Source organism: Dicentrarchus labrax, unplaced genomic scaffold (genome assembly GCF_905237075.1).
Source record: "Dicentrarchus labrax unplaced genomic scaffold, dlabrax2021, whole genome shotgun sequence".
Lineage (NCBI taxonomy): Eukaryota > Metazoa > Chordata > Actinopteri > Moronidae > Dicentrarchus > Dicentrarchus labrax.
Window position 1 is genome coordinate 10,741,406 of NW_026136724.1, and position 19,054 is coordinate 10,760,459.

General features: G+C 41.0%; 1 protein-coding gene and 1 long non-coding RNA gene across 10 annotated transcripts in view; one reads left to right on the top strand and one right to left on the bottom strand.

Annotated features, from left to right (window-relative positions):
- The window catches only part of LOC127358782 (uncharacterized), a 102,264-nt gene that overhangs the window by 57,038 nt on the left and 26,172 nt on the right, over positions 1-19,054 (top strand). The gene's annotated exons all lie outside the window — the stretch shown is intronic.
- Positions 3,874-19,054, bottom strand: part of tfec (transcription factor EC) — a 47,585-nt gene continuing 32,404 nt past the window's right edge. For 2 of the 9 annotated variants that reach the window (XM_051392149.1, XM_051392150.1), the window contains exons 3-9: positions 12,141-12,395; positions 11,234-11,335; positions 8,984-9,104; positions 7,864-7,920; positions 7,659-7,734; positions 6,580-6,727; positions 3,874-5,188 (exon numbers count right to left, since the gene is read on the bottom strand). In XM_051392149.1, coding sequence (XP_051248109.1) covers positions 4,670-5,188; positions 6,580-6,727; positions 7,659-7,734; positions 7,864-7,920; positions 8,984-9,104; positions 11,234-11,335; positions 12,141-12,395 — 1,278 coding nt within the window. In that variant the 3' untranslated portion in view covers positions 3,874-4,669. Of the gene's footprint in view, positions 5,189-6,579; positions 6,728-7,658; positions 7,735-7,863; positions 7,921-8,983; positions 9,105-11,233; positions 11,336-12,140; positions 12,396-13,010; positions 13,598-16,003; positions 16,128-16,684; positions 16,867-19,054 lie in introns of those variants that run through there. The other 7 variants (XM_051392155.1, XM_051392158.1, XM_051392154.1 and 4 more) reach the window with 7 other exon arrangements.

Consider the following 19,054-nt stretch of genomic DNA (forward strand, 5'->3'; position numbering starts at 1 on the left):
TACTTTTCTCACTCAGAAACACATTTGTTTTACTTTTATGTAGCTTTAACAGTGACTAATCAAATTATTTAAAGTTTCCAAGAAGAGACTTCATTAACAAGTGAGCAGAGTGCAGTGCTTCTTATGACAATTGTAAAACCTTCTAGTATATAAAGCTATGTATTGTGGATATCTTCTAATCATATCTAATGTACTTTATGCATGCAAGGATATTGTAAGCTATTAACATATGCACAAAAAAAGCGAGCCCCATAATTGTTCCTTTTTACCATTTAATCCCAGCACTGGAAGATACAGCAGAGATCACATTAACATTTACATTTCTGAATCCCCCACCTCCTTGATACAGCTCCAGCTTTCAGCCCCAGCATCTCATCTGCCTTTACATAATATCAGGCTGTATTAGTGCTACATATGGAGCTCTACTGTCTGGTGCTGTGTAGATTTACATTTTCCTAATGATGTGCTTTCATTTTTCCTCCGCTATCCCCCCTGTCCTTCCCTTCACCTCCAGCCCACAGCCCACGGTGATTTAAAACACATACAACTGTACTGCCGTTTTACTGCAGAATAACACAAAGCGCGGGTTGAGACACCTTTGGTCGCCCCGGCCCCATCTGTTGCACATCTGGAAGTGGTGCGCCGCACCAATAATTGGAAGTCAATTTGTTTGAAGTTATGTATTTGGCATCTGGCTTGATTCATAAAAACTCTGGAAATCGCATTAATTTTATAGCATCTCGAGAAGGCCCAGCCACTTTTTTTTCATCTCTCTTGTGTTCCATCGTTAATGCACGTGGGGCCTTGCTAGTCTAGTGACGTGGGAGTTTGTCGAGCACTGGTTCAGGGTGTGGTCCTTAATAAAAGCAGCATGGAGGCTAATGCCCTCAAGAATCATGGGATGAATTACCGTAGTGCACTGGAGAGACAACGCTGCGATTGCTTGAGTTCCTAATCATTAAATGCAATGCTTGAATCGTGGCTAAGTTTTATAATTTCACCTTTAACTTTGACCTCAACCTCAGATCATTTCTTATTTTTCCTGAAGGGAAAAATTCATCCAGGGCCTAGTTTGCCACATTTCCAGCCGACGGGCTGACTGATTGAGAAGCAGCATGGTATTGTTTGTCACACAGCTCTGAGTCATAGCTGAAAATAGATATGACACTTGATGTTTGGTGCCTCACTGCCGGCTGTCATATTGTTATTCCCACTCAAATTTCACCTAATTTGTGCACAAGTCTTGTCACAGTCCAGATCCTGATGAGGGCTTTTAGGTGGTTATTTTTTTTCCCCTTAGCTTCCTCGTGTGTGTGGCAACGAGGTGCAATGGGATACACACCTGTGCGTGTGTGTGTAGTATGCATATCTGTGTGTGTTTGTGCTTGCGTGTGCACATTTGTGTTTGCACACAAGCACATTTGATTAGGCTTGTTTGTGAGCGCGAGTGTGTGCGGCCCTGTGCGTGTGTGTGTGTGTGTGTGTGTGTGTGTTTGGCACGCTCCAAAGTGAGTCACCTCAGCGGGAGGTGATTAAGAGTTGCCAATGGCAGGCTCGACAGGTGAGTGCATTGTAGCACGCTGGCAGCTGTGGCATCTGCACAGGTGACAGCTTCTCCTGCTCAGTGGTGGTGTCAGTGTTGGTGGGTGGCAGGAGGTCTGACAACGTTGTTTTGGTGACAGAACGACTCCGCTGTGAGGTTCACGACATCACTTGCCTTCTTTAGATTTGTCAGTTTATACTGGGAAGTATAGGTAGTACCATGGACTTAAGCATATACTGCCAAAGCACTATTCCATATGTGAATGTACTGTTTACCAACTATGGTTATACACTCAAAGGCATTTTACTTTATTGGCTTTTTTAAATAATCCACCAGAAATGTTCTCTGTTGTACCACACTCCTGCCTTGGGTTCCTTTTTATTAACATCCTGCACAGTATGATGACAAAACGCAGCCCACTGCTGCCACCTGCTGTCTGAAATACGACACAGCAGCAGCCCTTTCATCCTGGGAGTGAGGTAATTCTTTGAGGGAGACCATTTTGCTGTGCATGCAGAAGTAACACAAAAAAGAAAACGGAAAAGATTATTTTACAAGGTGTACAGTTTTTGGCAGACGGCTAGAAACCAATCTGTTTCTTATGAAGGAGATCAGGTAATGGCCGGAGGAAGTGAGAGAGAGAGATAGGGAGGTCTGTGGGATTACAAACTTTCTCAAATTGGTTTTACATCTTCAAATTTGTGTTCCCCCTCCTAACACATGCAGCTAATGTCTCTAACATGACTATGTTATCAGACCGTAGTCCACTGTAGACACACTTTCACATCAGTTCCTCTAAGTTTCCAAACCGTGGGTTGATGAACTGTGATATTCCAAATAAAAAGTCGCTTGTTCTGATGTCACCGTTGCCTCATCCGACCACATTTCCTTTTGAAGCCTGTGCATAAGCGGCCTTGAACTTTGTCCATGATAGCCTTTGATATGGAGAGAAATGAATTAATTAGGAAGTTTAATCTGACTTTCTTTTTAGGGGAGAATATTTTGTCTCTTGAGGTAGCCTGAAAAGAGTGTAAGTGTATTGTTTTTTTTCTCCTTTTTTTATATTCTGTCAATACTTTCATTAAGGTAAAGGGTATTCGTTTGTATAATTCTACCCTTTACTTTGACTTTCATCAATTCCTGCGCTACACTAATTGGATTTGTGTATTTTTCCCAAGTTTGGTAAGACGAGACAGGAGGAAAAGAAATCATTGAAAATCAAAATGTAAATCAAGCCTTTTGAAACTTCACTCATGCTGACTTTTTCTTAGATACTCTTCATGTTTTTATAGCGTAGGGAAAATCTATATTTACCTTCCTTAACTGCTTTGGCCAATTACCCGTAAACATCACTCACCACTTTGTAGTTGGAGTGACTGTACTCGGCGCTGATTGATTGGTTCAGTCTTGTTTGCGGCTGAAGAGGAGATGCGAGTGAGGAATGTTTCGATTTCATTACAGAGAAACACGCGCTAATAACACTCTAAAACATTAATTCAGGGAGGCTTTGATGAGAAATCCATTTGGGAAGTATTGGCGTGTGTTTTTTTTCTTCTGTTTGTTGTTTTATTAATGCATGACTTCAAGAAAAAACTACATGTAAATGAATGATTTTTGAATGATACTACAGAAAACAGTGCGTTTTTAAGAGTTGTGATCATAGGTCACGGTTTAGGATTGCTGTGTCACAAACAAACTTTTCTCCAGCAAACTTTACTAATGATACAAAGAGTTTATAGTCATCTTCCTTGCAGTATGAAAGGGCGTGCCTCTTCATCCTGCTTACCTCAAAGGAAACTTTTTTGGCTCTGAGCTAACAGCTCTCACAGCAACTCTTTATCCCTCGCCATTATCCATCCTCAAGGGCTCATCAGCTCACAGTAGGCTCATCAGAATTATTACTCCTCCTCTACTTGTCTTTATTATCCAATTTCCCTCCTCTCTCCTCCTTTCTGCCACTCATTGCCAATCAGCCACCTTGTAAGCCGGCCCTTCACCTTCCACTATGAAACTTTTCAGGCTTTGTTCACTCTTTCAGCCCTGTTGTCGTCCAGCAAAATCATTTTGCACTCAGTTTATCACTCTGTATCATGTTTCTAACGTCATGCCCCTGATGTGTTGCGCTTCCTGTACACTGAACAACAGAGCAGAATTATGAGTGAGAGGTTAGATATGGTAGGTAGCATAAGTCTGTCATTAAGGCAAATTTTTTAGAGCTAATGTAGCATTTAGCAATAGAAATGTTGTCAAAGTTAGTTGTATTGTTTGAGGGTGCATGAATGAAGACCTCGAGTAAATGTCTTCTGTGAGATGACAACAAGAAGCCAAAATCAGGTATATCAAAAAAGGGGTTTATTATATTTTCCCCACCCCTACTAAGAATAAAAAAAGGTAACATGTTAGATAATAATATATATCTTTTTTATGAATACATGGATTAAAACATATATAAATACACAAACACTTATTTAACAGAAACACTTAAGGTAGGCATTGCGGTGAGTACATCAGTTACGTGTTTTTTTTAAGACAAAACCGGGGGTTCGAATAAGGCACATCAAATGATCACAATCCCGACTGCAACTATTAAAAAAATCCTTCTGTGAATCAGTAGTATTGTCATTTAAGGAAGGACAGTTCTGACAGTGATTATTTTGCATATGTTACAGTGTACAGCTACCACAGTGTTTACCAAAAAAACGAAAAACAAACAAACAGAAGACATTATTTACATTATGTACTTGAAGGCCGATAAATGTCTCCCTTTTTTTGTGAGTCTGTTTCTGCTCTGTCTGGGAGGCAGAGAAATATATTGATTGTCTATAGTGATGTTAAAAAGAGCACGTGGAGGAGCAGGAGGTCCTCGAGCTGTTCCTAGTCCCGTGGAGCTCTAACACCCACCTGATCAACTACTACACACTTTATGTACAGATGGCACTTTGAGGGGCACTGCCAGGTGTGTTAGCTGTCATTTAGATTACTTGCAACCCTGTGAGTGGTCATTATTGTATGCCCAGAGCCATCAGTCAGTCTATTAAAGGCTCTGTGTATGCCCTTTACCACTGGGGATTACAATCTCGTTGTCACGAGGAGATAACAAGAGTGTGTAACTGAAGAGGGGCACCCTCATAGATCATCACCCTCGGCCGAGCTGAAGCTGCTCCTGCGGCTGCTGTCCTTCGACGCAGCACCAGGTGAACCTGCTGAGAGGAGCGGGTCAGTGCCAAAGGGCGAGAGCGGGTCATCCATCAGGATCTCATCAAGCCGATGCTCCTCCTTGAGCGTAGCACTGAAGAAGTCTGTGAAGTGGGACAGTGGGTCGGAGAACGTGGTGCAACCGTCGGCGTCGGGGATGTGATCCTGCGGCCCGCTGGCAGTGGGGATGGATGGCACTCCAGCCACCACTATCCTCTGGAGGTAGTCGCTGTTGGGGTCCTCCTGGTAGAGAGGCGGCTGCTGGGGTTGCTGGGCCTGGGGAGACGACAGCTGTTGCTGGTGCTGCTGTTGTTGTTGTTGTTGCTGTTGTTGTTGTTGTTGTTGCTGTTGCTGTTGCTGTTGTTTGAGGAGATGGGAGGATAGTTCAACTGTCCCCAAGGCCGTAGCCATGTTTGGGAGGCCATGTGCTCGTGCCTGGATCTCAAGCTCCTGGAAAACAAAGGAAGAGAAACTATGAGTAAAAGATCTATTTCTAAAGTGCTGTTGGGAAAATTACCTCCACACCCATTGCATGTTGGTCAAGATAAGACCTGAATAAATTCCCACAAATGTGCGAATGCCGGAAAAAGTTATTTCTTCAAATATGAGAAGATATGCTGTGACAATATAGCGTGGAGTACCATTGGGACAATCACCACCACACCTTCTCCACATACTGTGGTTAGGTTGGAGTGAAACTTGGGGATATTTGGGTGTTGACACATACTCTTCTCCTACACACACTGTTATCATGGAGAACACGATCAGCACTGTTTGGTCATCACAAAGCCCTGTTTGACCTTTGTTAACTGTTCTTTTAACGTCATTGGCGGTCAGTGTTTCCTGGTTAGTTTAGTCATCTTTAAAGATGATTACAGATTTTGTGTTCTTCCCATCATTGAAGTAAATTCAATGAACCACAACATGAGTGTATCTCTTTAAGTTGTGCTATTTCTGACCTGCTTTTTTTCTCACTGAAAGTGCTGCAGTCATTGTCTTCAGTCATCAGGTAATTAGCGTTGAGCTTTAAGATTTAGAGCAGAGATAGGAAGAGTGGAAAGACCCCATGTAAACAACAGTAGGGGAGCGAGGCGGTGGGGGATGTCTTGCTAACGTTTTGGGGTCGTAAAGCTTTGAAAGTGGAAATTAGTTTATGTTGTAGGCTCGTAAAGCTTTGGAGGTGGAAATTAGCAGAGGTGTGAAGTACATAGGGATGATTGAGTCACTCACTTGACAGAGTGAGCCCTCTGTCTTTACCAAACTGATCTTTGGCATAATAGAACAGGGCCTGTTAGATGCCTGAAGGAGGCTGTTTTTAAATAAATCAATAATGTGAAAATGGGGTTTACTTGGATCCTATACTCGGACTAAGACATTAGTGGGGCGTTAGTGAGTTGATTGGCCAACCTTATTTGTTAAGGAGTAAACTAAAATGTATTGGGAGGAAAACTGCTTTTGTGTTGAGGAATGCATGAAGTCTAAGGTTGTGTATTATTATATACTATACAAGATATTTAAGATATTTTAGGTATCTCATAGCTAAGTCTAACATAGTTTGTTACCAAGCTTATAAACACCCAATTTTGTATGCCTTAATCTTCCTTGTTGCCACAAGTTTACTCTTTAACCTCTCTCATAACTCATATTGTACAGGTGCATTTCCTTTTTAAGAATAATCAGTATTATAATTATACTGTTTTGCTTGTTTGAACAGAAGATATATAGATTTATGAGTTGCGATATTCCTCAAAAACTCTACTTTTGTCACTTTATCTTAATATTATTGTGATTTATCACTGTATATAACATAAAAACACATTTATGCTGTTCTGTTTTAGTACCTGGATCCTCAGCAGAAGCCTCCTGTTCGCTTGCTCCAGCTTCTTCTGACGGCTCTCCAGCTCCCGAGCGTGCTGCTGCTCCTTCTGCAGCCACTTTATGTACTCCACAGAGGCCTTCAGGATAGTGCCTTTGTTCCAGCGCATGTCGCTGCAGAAGGAAGAAATGTTAAAGATAACCTTTTACACAGAACCCCCTGATGTCGGCAGAATATCCTACGCAATAAAAAAAACGGGGGGGGAGTTTTAACACAGAGGTTTTTTCCTCTTTTTATGATATGAATAAGAAATGGTGATTTACATGGGACAATTATTCATCCTTGGACATTACATGGGGACACTGAATGGGAATTTTAATAGAATAGTTAAGTAGCTATGTGGAAAGTCCATTCTCGTACCTCCTTGTTCGGTAAAATTAATCCTCGAGTAAAAATAGGTGAGGGAAAATGAGCTAAGTAGGAGGACGGGAGGGGGGAAATGGAGCATTGGACTTGAGGTGCTAGAGTGCAAGTCATTCTTTTGCAGATATTATTGCTTTTTTAAAAAGGAAAGGGGAGCTGCAGTAAAATTGTCCTTTTCCACACGAGTGAGACGTTGGTCTGATCAGCGCTAATAATCTCTTTTATCCCGTGTTAATGGCACGACGACAACGCTAACCCTCCATTTAAATTTGAAGCAAAGTTCAATTGCGAAAGATGGCCGGTGGATTTCAATTCAGCTCCATACTCCATCTCTATGTTCCAATTGTGCTTCAAACTTTGATTCAAATGGTGTGGCCTGCTTCTTTGCATTTGACCCTTTCCTCATCATTCATGCTTTGAGCTGAACTGCTGGGACCCAGCGAGAGGATGTACAGCTTCTTGGAGCGTAGACTACAATGGAAGTTCAAGTGCACCCTTGAAATATGACTGAAATGTGCTTGAGTACTCATTTGAATTCAATGAACAACGTTTAGAGTGTCTTTGTGCTTGGAATTTAATATGCTTCCTAGCCAGACAAGGTCTTGGAGTTGTTTCAGTGACATAAAGTAGGTGAAGGCAGGGGCATTGTTTCAATAAATACATTGAGATTTTGCAACTTACGGGTCATTTGACTTTGGTATGAGTGTCCCCAGCTCTTTAATCCTGTAGTTGATGTTGTATCTTCGTCTTCTTTCAACTAAGCAAGAACAAAAAAAGAGCAGGAGATGATTAGGGCATTGTCAGCTGCAGTTCTAAAGGCTATAGCCATAACTTACTTTCAGATGATAAACTGTTAGGGAGCTGAAAAGCAGAGGGAGACACTTACTCAAGTTATGGTTGTCTTTTTTCTGCCTCTCTTTGGCCATCACTCTTGTGTCGAGTTCTGTCGGAAAAAAAAAATCAGAGAGGGGAACGGATTGATCAGTAACGCACACTAATTTAGGAACCGAAAGACAACGAACACAAAACACCACAAAAGATCCAGTCAGGAGACGCACAATCAGTTGTTTTGAGGGAGTTCAGTGGTGAGGTCAGCCTGAATGTGGAGTTTCCGTTCATCAGCCCTTACCACAGACAGTTCGACCTCTTTACACACACACACACACACACACACACACACTGAAAGACCCTAATTTATTCCCCTCAAGCATGTCTGAAGCTCATTGTGGAAAAAAAATGGTGAACACTTTTAGATTGCTTACTCCATAATTAAGACAGTTTAGCAAATTCACTAATCTCTCCGGGAGAGGGACAAAAATGCCAGTGCATCCATATTTGTACTCGCATTCTTCTAAATTACATAATTGGGGACCTGAGATTGGATTTCCCAATTTGTCTCTGTTGATTCAATCAAGACAATTTAAACTCTGTGTAACAGCCCATTGTCCTCTCTGCCCACACTCAAATGAAACAGATGGCAATTTACTTATTTGCCCGTTGAGAGTGAAGGGTTCTTCAGGCATACTTTCTGTTTCCTAAATCAATTAGGCTTCTTTGCTTGATGCATGACATTAATAAATGTCTTAAAGGGCCCTTTGTTTTTTTTTTTTTTTGTACTGTGACGAAAAGTCTACACGTTTCTACGGTCTATTAACAGAACACAAGCAGGATAGTGTTTGTCAAACACTGGACACAAATCAGCTTACACATTTGTCTGTTATTTTGCCTGACACACATAATTGGACTCAGTTTTGGCTGGAACAGACACACACACACAAGAAGTTGCCCTTTTTAGCTAATGCAGGTACACTCTGTCTTTATTAGCACCCACCCAGAGCTTTAGTTAAGAAGTTTTAAAGAGAAATATGAATTATCTTTTGTTATAATTCCCTAAAATGTCTTAACAACCAGAATGTGTGGAATTGTAACTTTTACAGCAATGTGAGAATTGTAATAATTCATTACTTGGTTAATTGTTTGATCAGTACTATGGTATGAGTTCATACCTGTGTATTCCCTTTTAACAGTGAGCTTTGTGGGGTTAGATGTGGGGCTCATTCCACCATTAGGGGCGTTCATACCTTGTTCACCCCCATAGACGTCCAGCATGCTGCCACTGAGGGACACCTAGGAGGGAGAGAGAGGAGGGGGAGAGAAAGAAAGAAATATGGTAAGTCACAGGAGAAGCAAGCAATTGTATTTCACACGCGCCTTTCACACTTTAACAAAAGCCACAACACAAATAGTTGTTTTAAACTGTTGTGTGGCTTTGTTTAGCATTGACTAAAGAGGCGAGTGGAGTGATCAGAGAGTGGCAGAAAAAGGTTGTCAGCCCCCAGGCCTCTGGCTTTGGACTTCCCAGCAGGGAGTTGTAGTATCCACGTCTCCCTAAGCAGGACAGGGCAGCGCTGTGGTCATGAATGGTTGCCATGTTCAGTCTGCCTGCTCATTTTGTATTACAAAGAGCAAAAAACGACTTAACAAGAACATAACCTTGCTGTCAACAAAGGGTCGTCCTACAGCTTTTACTCCAGCTGACCCTAACCCTGACCTCCAACCCAGGCTTGCAGCCCTCTGAGGTTTGGTTTGACCGGCCATAGTGCCTTGATCTGCTAATGCCACCATTTTCAAAACCCCTCCACTTGAAAGTGCTCCTTACACAAAGATGCGCTCTGTGTTGAAAATAGCATCACATTAGATGAAAAGGCTAGCTAGGTCAACTGCTTGAACAGAGGCAAAACTGTTTTCCTACGGGTCTCTTGTTGTCTGGGAAAGCATGCATCAGTTCTGTGATAAGACGTCTTTTCACGGACTGGGGAGATGTGAAGATATAGCGTGCTGACACACATGTGTGTCTAATTCGCATTTGTGCATTTATGGGGAAATGCTACAGAAGCCACCATGCATTCCAAGATGCGCACAGCCAATTTTATCTGCGACAAGTGTGTCAAATCTAACTACGAGACTGGTGAATGTGATAAGGCTGCATGTCAAGTCAAGAGATGGGAAGGAATGGAAAGCAAGAGGGGAAAAAAAGAGAAGAAACAAAACAGAAGAAACTGCAGACATTTCAGATATCTGCAGTCGGTTTGGTTTGCATGTGCGTTTTTTTTCTCATTATCTCAACAAGATGGGAGAAGAGGAGGAGGAGGAGGAGGAGGAGGGGACAAAAGTGCTTATCAAAATGAAAGATTGCAACAATTCCCCTACTACTCCTATTGTAATCACTTCAATCCCTCTCCCGTCTGTGTTCCTGGATGTGTTGACACGGCGAAACGGCGTGATGCATCGTACTGTATGACTAATTAGGATGAATTGATCCATTTAAGCATGGTATCATTTCTGAACAAGCCCATGGGGAGTGTATGCATTAGCCCAATCCAATGGCTCAGTAACTCTCTCCAACAAAATATCTAACTCCTCGCTCCTCTGTCGCGCTTCTGTCCTCATTTAAAAACCTACTGGCTCTCCCATTCCCCGTCTTCTCCCCCCCACCCCTCACGCCTTATCTCTGCCTCCTTACTCTCATTCCTTCTCTGTCACAGTATCTGTAGTGTTTTTCTCCGTTATCTGTGTGTATGATTCTTTGTCTGCCATTCTGGGTCTCTCTGTATTTCAGGAGTTAGGTCAGATTCCCAGTGTTCCCATCCCACAAACTCTCTCTGTATTTGGTTCAGGTGCTGCTATGTTCTCTGGCCAAATGGACCCCTTGTCCCAGATTTTTGCTCAGAGTTTTTGAATTCCTGCTTGTCTGTGCTGCAATTTCTAGTTGGTTGGCGTCCCAAGAATGAACTTAGTAAGACAGTTACTATAAATGTTGCTTCTTCTATTGTCATATTGTCATTAATTATATACTTTTCTCCAAAAAACGTCCTTCTTTTTTAACTTAATCTGCAATGTTGATCTTCGTTAGTAGTGTGAGAAATGTTCCTAAGCCCTAATGAACTTTGACTCATCTCTAGACTTAAGCTGACCTCAAACTAACACAGGTCCCCTTTTTCCCAAGCTAGTCAAGCCTGTGCCTAAATGTTTGGATGGAGGAACCCCACTTTCAAAGTCCCCATTCAACTTAAAAAGAAAGAGGTCATTAGTTAAGGAACTTCCCTTGACATGAACCTAACTGCAATAATGTGAGCGACTAAACAAACAAAGAACATGTTGCAGAAATCAATACAAAAGACCTTCAAACTGTTGATAGTCTGTCACATTTTAAACAGTGTTAGTATGAAGCTGTAGTTAATGGGATTTATACTTACATTGTTTTGCATTAGGATGTTAGAGTCCATGCAATCCAAGCCTCCATCATTGAAACCGGATTCAAGACTAATTAGGTCATCAATAACTTCATCCATTGGAAACTAAAAGAAAACAGTAATTTCAGTGTATTCAGGGACAGACTCATGATGGCTTTTTTTATTGCCAGGATTTCAATCCTGTCCAAGTCTGATCTTTTGAAACATTCAAACCAAAATAGACATGAAAAAAGGGGAGGGACTGTCCAGAGACTAATCCAATAACAGACGAGTTCTCGGCCGCCATGTCATTCATAAGTTAGTTAGCAGTGTTGGCGGGAGAAACGCGCATCTGTTATCAAACTAGTTTCCTCCTTTGAAAGGGTTCTCTCATCAGAGACTACATGTCTGAAGTTATTGATGAGCACATCAGAGAGAGAGAGGGAGATCAATAATGGCATCACTTTGTTTAGATGATTAGTTGGAACTACTCTGAGATTCAAACCCAATCCAGATAGAAATTGTACAGGTCACTGATACTTGTGAATTATATTACATGTTGACTGTCTATCCAAACAAATGGTCAGCCATGATTTATCTCTCCTAATGAAAGAATTTAGAAGGACTAAGAGCAAGACTAAGAACAAATTCTTATAATTAACATAAACAGTGGACACAGAACTAATTATTTCTTTTGACAAGAATGTGAAGTGTTGACAGGAAAACGTCTCAAGAATGTTGCGAAATCTACAAAAATTATGACCCACAGTACGTCCGTATGTGACCCAGTCTGTGGTTCAAATTTTTTGTTGCAATTTAACTCTTTTCCTGTCACTAGTAGGCACATTTTGAGTTCTCTCAATTTCAGTTCCATATATTCAGCAACATCTTAATTTCTTATTTCGCTTTCTTTTTCCTTAACTCCACTCACCTCGCTGTCGTGGTTGGCCATAGTGAGCAGGGTAACAGGGCTGTTGGGGTTGCTGCCGTCGCTGACAGATGGCATGTGTCCATTCCTCATGATTGGCAAGGTGGCCAGCGGCTGACCGGGGGTATGTGGATGCGAAACAGAGTGGCCCTGCCCGGCCGAAGAGGCCAGCTTTGTGCCCAGTGTCAGATACTGCTTGACCTGCTGGTTCTGGGTCTGGTGGAGGTGGAACTTGGAGTTCTCCAGGTGGCTGTGTACCTGCAGCAAAAACAAATCATACACAATTCAGTTAAGTAGGAGGTTGGAGAGTGCACATTTTCTCTCAAACCACTGAAACAGTGCTGACTAACAACATTTTTACAAGTTGAGTTCACAGCAGCTTTGCGAAAAAGATGATCTGATTCAACACACAGAATGCGACTCAGGATTTTCCTATCATTAGTCACGGAGCAAACTTACAGACTTACAGCAGTGCTATATTTTGTAGAACTTAAAGTTAACACTCATATTAAAGTGAGTCATGTTTGGCAAGTGTCTTTATGAGAAGTAGAACTCATTCTTAAGACCCTTCTCCAAGTAAAGTCATATCATATTCTCTAAATTCACTCCCAGTTTCTTGATGATAAATGTGATTAATTGCAAAAGCCTTTTTCCTCAGAACTGAACACAAATTGACAAACTAAATACATAGCATTTTGTTACTTTCGTACCCTAATCTGCAATAACACAATATATTATATATTGCCAGCATTCAAGATTGCCAAACTAGTAATAAAAAAATTACCAATGTGTTATTTTAGAAAACATAATAACACTGTTCAACAAAACATTTTACCAAGTAGTTCAGAATTTTCTAAATTTAGATATCCTTACATTTGAAGCTCTGGTTGCGTCCCGCATCGTGTAGTAACTGCAGTCGGTTAAGTGTGGCATTCTCAGAAACGCATATAATCTTCAGATTGGTTTGTTTTGGTATAGCAACAGGTCAACTTTAGAGATCCAGGTCTGCTGCAGCTGGTATCCTGTTGCTCTGCTGACTTCTCAGTAAGTGTCTGTACTTTCCAGTCCCCTACCAATGTCTTTTAAAGGGCCCTAAGTAAGCTAATTAGGCCCAAAACTGGGGGTAAGCCTTTTTGTTGCATAGCATGATAATCACTTCAAACGGTGGACTGTCAGATCACCCAGGGTTTGATCACTGCAGGATGTCTGCCTTTAGCGTCTATCACTAATTCATTCGGACCGCCCTTTTCTGTCTGACTGACCAATCAGTGGTCAGCTCCCAAAGTCCTTTGCTGCCGGCTCCAGGGGTTGTGGCAGCACAATTGACCCTTGTTCCCCAATGGGGATTTTAAATAACTCCTCTAATGCCATTTTTAACCAAGCCTTTTCATTCATGTACTGGTTTGAATGCAGACAGTTTGGTGTCATCATTTTCCCAAACAATAACTGCAATAAAGCTATTTTGAGGTATTTATTACAGTACGCTATTTTTAGAGGGAACATCGTATGTTAAAACGTCTAGTTTACTTACTGGTCTGGAGCTCACAAAGAAGCTCACTGTTGTAATGTGCTTGTTCATGGTCTGTAGAGAATTTAATAATAATACTTGTATTGTTAACAGTGGTATTATAATATTAGTCTCTCTTGTCAGTTGATGGTCATCTTGACTCTTTTACCTAGATTTTTTTGTACTTCCTCATAATAGTATTCTATTCACTGGTCAAAATCGTGTGCTATATAGTCTTGCCTGAATTCTTTTTCTTTCTTTTTTTTTTAAACTACATGGATACTTTTTTCCATGACCTCAGGAAATCAATTTGAAGTAGAAGAAAGTCAGATAAACAAAAATGCTGGTGTAGTGCTTAAGCAGATTTGGTACACTATGCAGTGTGACTTAAAGGTCCAGTGTGTAACATTTAGGAAGATCTATTGGCAGAAATGTAATATAATATTCATAGATATGTTTTCTTTAGTGTATAACCATCTGAAATAAGACTTATGTTTTTGTTACCTTTAGTTTAGCCTTGAAGGGACGAACCAGACACTGGCTATAGAAAGAGCTGTTTGGATTTTGTGATATGAAAGAGGAATTTATTTTTTCATTCTTTCCCCCCTCATGCCATTTTTAAAGTACATTACTATACAAGTGTCATTTATCAAGTGAAATCACACATAATAAAGCATCAAAAGGAAGGCCAACTTTAGCGAGTGACAGTTATCTCACAGGAAGAATTGCTAGAAATTTTTAAATGAGTAGCTTGCCAGTAAGTAGCCCATGTTTTCAGACTTCTAGTAACAACCACAGTTTTTATGGGTTAAATGTTAACTAGCACAACATTGCTAAATAGTGATTGGTACTTTTAGTGATGGCAACTCCGGAATAAAACTTTATACTAAAACTCAGCATTAAATTCTCTTAGTCAGCTAAACTAGCTGCCCTTATTCACCTAACTAAGAACAGGCTCATTACAATACTCAACTTGTCAGTAGTGACTGAGAGCTCTTATCTGACTTCTCCAGGCCAAACAAGATGCCAGTTGTTAGCCAATCAACATTTTTTTCCACTACGGATAGCAAGAGGGATGCCAGTACTGCTACACACCACATCTGCTTTGTGTGACAACAGTTTGTCCTGGTTTCACTTCAGCTTTCTCACTACTGTAAATGCCGGAGACACGCTTGTTATCCACTTAAGGGAATCTGATTAGATTTGAGAAGTAATGGTGCTTCAGTCACTGAGGCCAACCTTGACAATGGCAGGCCTGTGCATGTGTGAAGAGGACATGCTGAAAATTATCAATGTCCGCCATACACATAGGGACAGGAATGAGATAAGAATCTAATCAATCATGGCTCAAGTTTGGGATTGTAGTGAGTATTCTGAAGTTTGACACACTTCAGTTTTTCTCAATACGGCTACTTGCACCTGCTAAACAATTGAGGCCCTGTTTGTGGTTACTTGTAGAGAAGAGGTCACAGGTTCACTTTCCATCTACACTCATTTGCACAGTTATTCCTGTCGTGCAAACCTATAGCAGATTATGTTGGGCTAAAATCCACATTTTACTGATATCAAAGCAATGATATCAGTCACTGCATTTGATTTCTGCCTTTGTACGCAGCTCCCGACAGTTTTGCATACGGCCACTGTTTGATGCAACAACATTTTAATATATCTCTCCAGTTTCTTTCAGCACAGTTTATCACGTTTCGTAACGTTTTAATAATAAAATAATATTTGTCCGGTTTGCATTCGTGCTTCCTGCGTCCTGCTGAAAGAACATTAGGAAATCAGCTACATCTCCCTTTAACTTCATTATCTTCATTAGAGACATTTAGACCACTCAAATAAAGATGTCAGAAGCAGACAACTCCCTCGTTCCACACACACACACACACACACACACACACACACACACACACACAACCCATTTCTCTCTTTCTTTCTCAATTAAACCTCTCCTAACTCTTTCACTAACATCATTTGAGTACTTGCACTGGTTTTAACATGCATGTAGCAGCTTAATCAAATACAACAAATACTCTACTATGCCCTCCTGTGAAGTCGCATCACACACGTTTTTTCCAGCTGTTATATAGAATATGTATCTGATTCATGCAAGCAAGTACTCAGGATTGCAACTATAAAGCATGTCGCAGCAATGCCCCTCAAGAGAAAATAACAGCCATATCCCACATATGTATACACATGTATAATTAAAACCACAAATTCTGGACTAAAAGATAAAAAAAGCAACTTTTACAGACACAAACCCTCAGTGCTAAATCCAGTTTAATGTGTTCTCTCAAATCATGATTTCTTGAGCCCCAATTTGTGAGATGTATTTAATAGTGATGTGATTTACCTCCAAGTTAAAAGGTGTATTTCTTTAGTCCCACTGAGAAATGCTGCACTCACAATGCCATTGTAACAGACAAACTCACAGGTGTTTCTCCTAAATGAAAACCTCTTGCCTAACTCAGTTTCAGTATTGCTCAAGTTCTCCTTTCACTTCAGAAAAATCCAAGAACTTATGAAACACTGGGTGATGGTGACATTAACTTAGCTGTACAAATTATGGGCAAAACCTAGTAGGAGGTTTGGATTCATTTCTGCAAAAATCTGTATTTTTTACAACATATTGACACAGTTAGGGAATGCAGAGGAGCAATGCTCAATTATCTTTTTTCCCATCTTGAATCTACAGAGATAAGATGAAAGTGGAACAAAAAGGCTTCTCAGACAAGCTTACTTTATTTTTGCTGAGCCTGCTAACCAGTAAATAGCTGTGACCACACACCCTAGATTGCGAAATGTGAGGGAAGATAAGACTGGGATAGCAAACTGATCACAAAGTTTGCATTCCACGGTGGCTATTCAGTTATTCTGGTTGTAGGTGCATGCCTTTTACAAAGCACAGACAATTTGCATGCAAACACAAACAAATGCACACACAGTTACACACATATGCCTTATTCTATATCCATCCATCTATCTATCTGTGCTCCGATTTCCCTGGCCTGTGTAGCTGAGTCGCTCCCCCTACCTGTAGAAGCTGGATCTCTGTCAGGGTGATCACTTTGACCACACAACAACGACTCATGGCTCCCAGAGTGGCAGCGTCTCCCACCGCAGGAGCTGCAAATTCTTATAGAAGACAAAAGAACTATCACGGCCACAGCTGTGTGTCACTGAGACACGGGGCGAAGAAGAGGAAGAAGAAGAGAGGTGCTGCAGCCCTCCTTCCTGAGCTTTTGCAGAAATATTGGAAAGGAAGGCATGACACATCAGCTTATTTGGGAGCCACACGGGCCGTTTCCTGTGTGTGTGTTAGTACTAGTGTGTGTTTTTGGTCAAGGAAAGGCCTGACTAAAGCAGAAATACAGATGGCAGTTTGGGGGGTTAGTGTGTGTGCGTGTGTGCGTTTGTGCGTTTGTGTGTGTGTGTGTGTGTGTGTGTGTGTGTGTGTGTGTGTGTGTGTGTGTGCAGGGGTGTAATAACTTGACAGAATCTGAGTTCCTGCTTGTGGATCACCGCACTTTCCTTCCTGCAGAACATCCAGCCCAGCTCAGCACATTCTCACAGGTTATCTTAACGGCACCCACTTCCCTTGGAAGGTTTTTAAACCATCAAACTACAGTCACAGATTCAACTAGGGAAACACACGAAAATGGAAACTGAGTATGTGTGCAAATATACGAAAACACACTCACAAAATTATCATGTCCCTGTCACCATCTGGCCACAACAAAGGCCAACTCAAGCCTTCCCAGAATGGCTCTCAAGAGAATTCCTAGACACAGCAAAACTGAACGAGGTCATTGCAAATCCTCCCTCTAGTCCCAACCTTTTAGATAATAAAAACAATCAGCTAAATAAAAAGCCAAGATCTTATTAAATACAGGAAAGTGGAGTCCAACTTCCTAAGCAGGGTTGGCAAAACATGAAGTGTTTGCCTGCAAAAATGTGAGCCAACAGTTTCACAGTTTACTTTGGAAAAGACCAACTTTTTCTTCATGTAGCATGACAGCTAGCTGCTAGCAAGCAGGTGGTTGACACACACACATACAGTGTTAAATTCAGACATGTGGTGCATTGTTTATGTTTTCATATTGGGTTAGGTATTTCATTGATGGGACAGAACATGACAAACGTGCAAGCGCTGAAAACAAGTATAAAATTCGAATTATTGTTTTAATTGTGGTAAAACCAGGACAATTTAGTGTTTGTCAGAACTTGGGACACCCAGCTTGAAACTGGGACAATCCCAAGCACCTCCTCCCCTTCTGTTTTTCTGTCTTACCATCTACTTGACTTGCATTTACCTTGCCTATGCAAATGAGTCCCTGATTGTTAAGCCTGGAGTGAAATCCAGGGCGGTCCTGAGTCCTGAAAAACTGAGAACCACAGTTTTTATACTCACGACTGATTCAGTGATTATTGCAAACACTTGCAAACACAGGGTTTTGTATATTTTGATACACTTAATAATAAACACATCAGAACTTCAATTGAGGACATTGAATGTAATAAGGCAAATCGAATCACAATGATTCAGTTAAATCAAGCCGGTACAGATTATGTTTTTAAAGAATCATTTTAACACTAATGCATAATAAGCTAATGTCTCCTCTCAGCTGTTAAATTGCAATTTGTCCCACACGTGTCCATGGTGGATGATTTCATTAAATACAGAATGCCAGTCTTGATGCTATCTGTACAAAAGGAGTTCTCATTATAACCAAACAGATTAATAGCCTGTACCGTCGCAGTCAGCTGGACGGATGAGTATTATTTATGCTCCTGTGTCTAAATCATTTTGCTGCCATTTTGAAGGGCAACAAGACACATACTCCTCATGTCTGCTGTGTCTTTGTGACTGTATTTTGTGTTCTCACAACTTCACCATTACCCATGTGTATATTTGTCTGCTTTTTGTTTATTTGATGTCTGCTGTGTGTACACAGTCCATCAGATCCAGCCCAAATTCCTGGCTGGCCATTTTTGGCTCATCTTGGGGCAAGCCACAAGTGCTCACCTTTGTTAGTCCCCCTGCATGGCATGTTTTAAACATCAGGGACTTCCTGTAAGAGTTGGCCTGCTTCTGAGACAACACTTCAAAGTGCAGCTCCCACATCTGAGGACTGTTTTATCCTGCTAGAAAAGGAATGCATAATGGACACGGCACTACTGCACTTTTAATGATTCTCATATGAATTAAATATTACAGCCATTTTAACTGGATTACACGTGAAACTGTGTGTGCATGTGTGCTTGTTACCTTGATGAAATATTGAATTTATGAAAATGGTCTGCCTCGACAGCAGTGTAAAAAATAATTAAAACTCATACTCAAAGTAAAGACGGAAAATGACTTAGGTACCCAGTGGAGTTTTGACATGATTTTCCTGATTTA